The 7,500-nt window shown below is 41.6% G+C and overlaps 2 protein-coding genes across 3 annotated transcripts in view; both read right to left on the bottom strand.

The window, feature by feature from the left end:
- Positions 1-7,500, bottom strand: part of LOC138051401 (tetratricopeptide repeat protein 28-like) — a 695,954-nt gene that overhangs the window by 373,490 nt on the left and 314,964 nt on the right. The window lies entirely within an intron of this gene.
- Positions 1,013-7,500, bottom strand: part of LOC138051407 (multiple PDZ domain protein-like) — an 8,435-nt gene continuing 1,947 nt past the window's right edge. The window contains exons 2-4 of one of the 2 annotated variants that reach the window (XM_068897599.1): positions 3,655-4,242; positions 2,541-3,469; positions 1,013-2,177 (exon numbers count right to left, since the gene is read on the bottom strand). In XM_068897599.1, coding sequence (XP_068753700.1) covers positions 2,582-3,469; positions 3,655-4,242 — 1,476 coding nt within the window. In that variant the 3' untranslated portion in view covers positions 1,013-2,177; positions 2,541-2,581. Of the gene's footprint in view, positions 3,470-3,654; positions 4,243-7,500 lie in introns of both variants that reach the window. The other variant, XM_068897598.1, reaches the window with a different exon arrangement.

Here is a 7,500-nt window from a genome sequence, read left to right as displayed (position 1 = left end):
AGCTTCGCGGCTATTTCAAGCATTTTAACGTGACAAAGTGTGGCAAACCCTCAAGAACGAAACTGGTATAAACGGCACTCAATTTAGGGAAGAAAACGAAAATCAATCCTCAAGCGCTGACGTTCTCCCTAAAATCTCAAATTTGGTCATTTCACGTTGTTGTTTTGCTGACGACGGCAAAGAAATATGCAAAAATGAAATGATGCACGTGCAGAGCGTGCAAAGCTATTGCTTTTGCCCACTAAATATGCAAATTTATGACGTTTTCGTCGCCGTTGTCGTAGCTAAAGCTCCCTAAAGTCCCTAATATCATTTGTCAAATGAGAAAAATAATCGTGCTGCACGCGCAGCACGCATTTTTCTGCGTCTCTTTGCCGTACTCTGCGTAGCAACCACGTGAAATCACCAAATTCGAGGATATTTCGCCCACATTTTACAACGTGAACGAGATGGAATATTACGGAGTTTAAGATCTACGACGCGACGGTAACGAAAACGTCATTTAAAATTGCAAGTTTAGGTTTATTAATCTTTTTCGTCATAATGTCGGTTTGTCTAACTTCTAAAAACTAGCCTAACTTTCCAGGAACTGAATTCGGAGGTGCGGTGTTCAAGCTGCGACAGAAAATTTCAAATTCGCTGCCTTGTGTTCACGTTCTCCGTGAAACTTGAAAATTGGTCATTTCACGTCGCAGATTTGCCGAAAACGTGAAAGAAAAGTACAAAAATGAAAAATGCACGTGCAGAGCGTGAAAAGCTATTGTTCTTGCCATCAAATATGTAAAATTTGTGACCTTTTCGTTGCCGTCGCGTCATAGATCTTAAACTCCCTATTAGGGAGCTTAAGGAGGCTCGAACCAGTTTCAACGCTTCCAAGTGACGCTCTTATCAGAAGGATCGGCACCACAACGTTTTGGTTGGCAATATTGTGGTACCAAATGAAACACGAATCATTGCTGAACAAGATACAGTCATTATTGTGACGTAATATGTCACCGTGGCAACGGGCAAGCCCTGTCAAAACAGCCTTTTTATTAATCTTTAGTCACAGTTGGTAACCATACATAACTGATACAAATGGACTAATACTAACAAATACAATCGAACAAAAATACAAAAATGGTTAACGGGACGGTAGTAGGGGGAAACCAAATTCCCATGCTAAGACATACCCTGCCTTTGTTTTGTCTTTAGTTGCTTATATCTCAAGAACAATTTGGGTGATCCCCATTTTTTTTATTTCTGAAAAGTAATCAGAAGGGCATGATGAAACTTTCTGCAAAGTTTCAAAAAATTCTGTCTAGTGGATTCAGAGCCACCTTAATTTTGTGATTCTTTTAAGGTAGCTCTGAATCCTGTGGACTGAATTTTTTTTAACTTTGCGAAAGTTTTATCGTGGCCTTCTAATCACTTTTCAGCAATAAAAAAGGGGGGGTCACCGAGTTCGTTTTTGAGATATGAGCAACTAAATCCAAAACATAGGGTGTTTTTCTGGGCTTTCCCGTTGCCAAGGCAACTTATTACATCATCATAATGATCACATCTTGTTTGGAAACAATCAGTGTTTCATATGGTACCATAACATTGCTGTTACGTGATACAGTGTTGTAGCGTTTTTCGATCTAAACAGAGAGTCTTCCTAAGTGTTGAAACCCTTTCGAGCCTCCTTAAGCAACGACAACGGACGGCAACGAGAACGTCACAAATTTGCATACTTAGTGGAAAGCAATTGCCTTGCACGCCCTGCACGTGCGTTTTCACTTTTGTTTCATTAACTTTGCCAGTCAAGCTGGCAGAACGCCACAACAGCTTGCGCCAATTACTGTGGCCCCTTTTAACCCTCCCAACCATGATAACAACATAAGACAGACCACAACACCGGGAACTACGTGCCCCACACTTAGCGACAAGCGTGTGGGTTCTTTTACGTCCCACAGGATTATAAACATTGAAGGGTTGTGAGACAGGACCTCCGGGTTATCGTCCGTATCCGAGAAGACTTAAAAGTCTAACCATTTGCAGATGTGAGTTACAAAGGCAGCACTTTCTCCTCACTTATGTAAAGACCCTGAGTGTTGGTCCGGCCGGAGTTGAACTCACGACCTCCTGCGTGACAGCCATGTGCTCAACCAACTGAGCCAACGGTGCGCGGTTTTGTCCATTTCTTTTCCCGTCGTCTGGAAAACAACAACGTAAAATAGTTAAATTTGAGGTTATATGACGAACTTCAGCTCTTGAGGATAAATTTTCATTTTCTCCCCTAAATGAAGCGCCGTTCCCACAAGTTTCACTTCTGAGCAACCACCTCACCCTTGTCATGAAGTGATTACAAAAACGTGAATTTATATTTGGTATGACGTTCTCGTTGCCGTCGCCGTAGTCGTTGCTTAAGCTCTTAACGTTAATACCGAATGACTTAACATAGTGCAAAGCTATATTTTCGGCAGGAGATGCTTTCGTCGACTTCGCGGTTGTCGATCTTAAAGTCCTCAGTATTTTCGCGCAAAGCAGAAAGACTGCGAACTTTGTTGGCTGATTACCTTTCTTGACTTTTCAGTGATTGGTGAAATGGTTTCGTTAATCACAGCAGAACTTTGTATTGTCTGTCATTATTTTTTCCTTCATAGTTAGAAAATGGAGAACAGTGTATTGATTTAGAATGGGTTCTTTGTTTGCATACAGGTCTTGCTTTTGTTGTGGTTACGGACCTCCAAGCCTCTGCGTAAGGATTTCCTTGTGATCTTTGACCTCGTCGAAGGAACTTTCTTCTTATCGTGACGGTTACTATTTTCTTGTCACATCTCCTTATCATTTTCTCTGCTTCCAAACACGTTGCGCCCTGAAAGCTTTCTCCGCTGAAATCCACAATCTCGTCTCCTTTCTGCAAGAGTCCCTTTATGCCAACAGAGGGTGAAATCTCCGCGATGAAGATTGGTAGATCACCGTAAGGGGAACATATTCCACCTCCCAAGGTTAACCCCCAATCTTCTCTGGCGCTCATGCGTTGTAGCTCGATGGTGATGATTTTTTTCTCGATGTAACGGTCCCTGGTAGGTTTCCGCGCTGAAGCGTCTCGATGCAAGGATAGACTAGATGCCGACGTTGCCGACATGCTTCGCCGAATGCGTGCCGAAGAACTGAGGCCAGTGGTTGCTGTTCTCGAAGGTTGAAGCGAATCCCAGGGGAGAGGAATTCGTTGCTTTGTCGAAACTGCTGGCCATGTGGCTCTTGTGTCGCTTTGTTTAATGGTGGTCGGTCTTTTGATGTGGGGCTTAAAAGCCGGCGAGCGTCTTATCGTTAGGTAGTGAGGTGTGTCATCTTCGGAAATTTGTGGCAGATTGAAGTTGGCATCACAGGGTGAAAAGCTGTGGATTGATGATGAGTTTGATGTGTTGCCCCCAGTGGGATTACCTCCTCCAGGACAAACAGGAACGTCTTGAGTTTCAGTGCTCGAGCGCAGAATTTCTGCCTGTGGACAAACAAATGTTGTGCTTAGTTTCTCATTTACGTAAAGGTATATTTTTTTTCTGCTAGTCTACATAAGAGTTTGAAAACAAACGTTCACTGTAGGGCAATTAAAACTGTCATTTTACACAAACTTCTAAGGCTAACTATCTCTTTACGGGGGTCAGCTGCTTTTTGCAATAGATTTACCTTGTCATTTTCTTTGAGTCGATTGTCTCTGTCCTCATCTGTAGCTTCCTGCTTTTGTTCCTGTGCGTCGCTATTTCCGTCAATAACATTCTGCGGGACTTCATCGTCCTCCCTCCCCACAAAGGATGACACGCGACAAACTCGTTTTACAGGTTTGACGTTTGGACGCAAAGCCCTCGTTGTGACGTCGACTACAGAAGAGAGAGATCTGGGAATGACGCTCGTCTTGGCTGCCTCTTCGACTATGCTTCTTCTTTTCTCAGGCGAAGCAATGTTCTTGTTCACTTTCTTGTTTGCTTTCTTCTCGCGACTTAAACGCTCTAAAATACTGCGGTTAGCGTCTTTAGTTCTTGCTACTTGCAACTCTACCACTGCGGGAAGAGATCTGAAGATCGACAAGGCCTCAGCGTGTGTCTTGTTGTTCAGAGCTTGCCCATTGGCCTTTAATAGCTCGTCTCCAGTTCTGACACAGCCTGACTTGGAAGCGGAGGAATTGGGTAAGACATCGTTGACGTAGTGGCTTCCAAGAGGTGTGTCAGCTCCGCCAATCAACACAATGCCAAGTAATCCATTCTGGGGTTTGATCAGCTGCGTAACAACAAGGAAAGGACTTGTGAATGAATATGTAATTTCTGACGATTGAATGACTGAATGATTTAGTCAGAAATTGATATTCTGACTGCACGATGGAGAGGCTCGCGGGGTGTCACGTGACTAGTTAAGGGTATTTAACAGTTTCGGCGGGAGACTTAAGTCATTCTAGGTCAACTGGTCTCCCTGTCTGTTTTCTTTCTTATTAGGTGCTGTTTTACTAATTTTCACCCTTTCCTCAGGGTTTTGTGCTGCTGCATTAGATAAGGAATACGTTTCCGCGTGTTTTTTGGCCACGTCTAAAGGGTGGTTTTTTAGTGGTAGATTATATTTAACTTTAGTTATTGTAGTGGGGTTGTCTTGCATTTGTACGGCTGACTGACACATCCTAAATAAACTTTCACTCGAAGCTCGTTGTAGTGTAGTCAGAATGTATCATTTTAGTTGCCAATAGCGATCAAGTTAGGCTCGCACCTAGGCTATATTCAAAGAAACGTACTATCGCACTTGGTTTTCGAAAGGTTCAACATTCAGACAGGAATCAATGATTAGGAGAGAATAATTTGTTTGGTTAGGGTGTAATCCTCAAATTCTCGCCAAAAGTCCAGTCCGTGTTTCTTGGATGAAAATAATACAACGCATGTCTGTGATAAGAGGGGACAGTCGCTGTCATTGATTTTTAAAATTTTCTTCTATATTTAAGTTCAAAATAATTCCTTTCGATAGTTTAGGGTGAGTTAAGGCGAAGATGAAAGGATTTTGGGCTTGGGTGGAAGCAATAACAACGAAAATTTCCGGCTTGTTTGTAGAATTTAACTCTCACAGTGGCTGCGTCGCAACCGCTTTTACGGGCGATATAATTCCCCAACGAACCGAGCCGGCTGCCGGCTACTATGCTACTATGATCAAAAAATCAGATTTTGAAGGTGTGGTTGCTTAACACTTGAGTGGCAAAATTTTAAGCTTTGATTTTTATCCAAAGGCTGTTTACTTTGAGTGTATAAGATTGGACCCCAGAGAGTTGGATCTAGGGAAAAGTGACGTCATTTACTCACTAGCTTAAAATCTCAGCGTGTAAACGCAGCTTATTTTTACAGCTGTTTCGGGAAAGGTTGTCCAAAACCAGCGTAAGAGCTTTCGCGACAATGCCGAAAGGTAGTATGGGGGATATTCAATAAAATAAATTCAACTTGTAGTGAAAAAAAGGCCCAGAATGGAAGATGCCACGACCGTCCAGTGAAGACCTACGATGGCGAGCTATTTGGATGAAAGAGTTCTTAGGATATAGCGTTGATGAAGTGGCAATACGCACAGGCTTATGTTGAAGTTCTCTCTCGCTGTTACATTACCAAAACACGTCCAAAAACGAAAGGGTTCCTTAGCAAAAACGATGGCTCTGCACGTGCGCCACGATTTTTGGTACATTTCTCCGACTTTCTCTGCAGAACATGGCAAAATAAGTAAGGTTAAAGTCGTCAGAATCTTGCTTCCTCTGTGAATCCTAACCCTTTGTTACTAATTCATGGCCTGGATCATTTGACTGAATTTTGAAACTCACCGCATATCTTAATGTCAGTAACATAGCGTGAGCATGTATTTCTAGGTGACGTTTTCGATAGCATTGCCGTCATGTTTTCGTTGACTCAAACTGACAGATTACCATAACGCCTTTCGGCATTGTAGCGTGAGCTGTTATGCTTCTTTTGGACAACCTTTCTCGAAACAGCTGTAAGCAAAACACGAGTTTAAAAGTCTGAAAGCCCGAAACTCCTGTGCATTTGCACTCGAGGCAGTCGATTTGCAAATATAATAAAATACCGAGATAAATAGTTACAGAGCTTATATGTATGATATAAGCTCTGTAACTATTTATCTCGGTATTTTATTATATTTTTTATCTTTTAAGTTCTATGTTAATCTGATCATTGTAAAGCGCCATGAAAGAGTAGCTGAATAGCGCTATGTAAATTATTGTTATTCTTAAATTAAAAATTATTGTTATTATTTGTTATGGAAAATGAGATTAATTCATACATTTTCCACCCAAGTAACCCCTGACATCGTTAGGGGAAGGATAAGATAATTTTTTGTTTAGTCATTCTAAATTCATCTGTTTGGTCTTTCAACACGTGCCATTCGACATGTTATTCCAAGTGTTGATTATTAATTTATTCAAAAGAAGACTGGAGCATGCAACACGCACAGTTTGACCGCACGGCGGGAAATCATAATGTATTCACTTGTCTGCGGGTGTGCATACATTATGGCTTTTCAGGTGGAAAAAAGTCATCATCGCTCAGCATACAGAACACTGACAACCGACTTCGAGCTTGTTGTGAACTTGAAGTTGCCGGAAAGTCACTTTTTGGAATCATAGGCGACCACAGTTGTTTTAAATTCCTGACTGGTCGCAAGAAGAACCAGAAGTCAATGATTCGTAAATTTTTGCTGGTTCGGAACCCTAAGAGGCGGTCATTCTTCGTGATCACCGAAAGAATCTAGGCTAGGCTAGGTTAATTTTAAAAGGTCGATTTTTCGAAGATAATCTTCGAATCTTAAAGTTTGGAAGGCCGAAGAGTCTTTAGACAAATGATTGGAAGTTTCGCGCACGAAGGAGGCTTACAAAGCGTGGAGACGTCTGGGACCTGAGAAGCGTAGAGCCAGTCAGATTCTAGACCGGAGCATGCGCTTGAAAGTCTTGCGTCAATACCATCTCAACCTTGAAATTTTTCAATTCAAAAGAAATGAACAGCTGTTTCGCTAAGAGACAGACCTGTCACCCCAGATGTTTTTGCAATGCGCTGTTGAAAAAAAGCATTCTTTTATTGCGACCCGACATAGAAACCGTTACTTAGCGATTCTTTGATAAATCCAAATTCTGTTCGAACGTCCATGATGTTACCATCCGTATTCAGTGTTATTATCAATGTCGAAAGTTTTTGTATTTTTTTACAAATAGCTCGTCTTTCGAGTCAGCGGGAGTTAATTGATGATTAGCAAATGTTTTGTAATAGTAAGAAAAAGGAAATTTGCAAAAAAAAAAGAAAACCATTTGATTTCAATAACAAAAAAAAATGTGCAAGACACGCGCGAAACGAAACAACAGGTCGTGTGGCGAATGTTATAAACAATTAAATTGCCCGCCAAGAAGGCTAAAGAAACGGTCAGTAAACTATATATTTCGCATCTCTCTGGATTTTCACTTTGTTCCGTATTATATTTGCCACAAAACATCGTTGTTTCGTTAACTTTTTC

Source organism: Montipora capricornis, chromosome 6 (assembly GCF_036669925.1).
Source record: "Montipora capricornis isolate CH-2021 chromosome 6, ASM3666992v2, whole genome shotgun sequence".
Classification (NCBI taxonomy): Eukaryota; Metazoa; Cnidaria; class Anthozoa; order Scleractinia; family Acroporidae; genus Montipora; species Montipora capricornis.
This window is presented reverse-complemented; position numbering and strand designations above follow the sequence as displayed.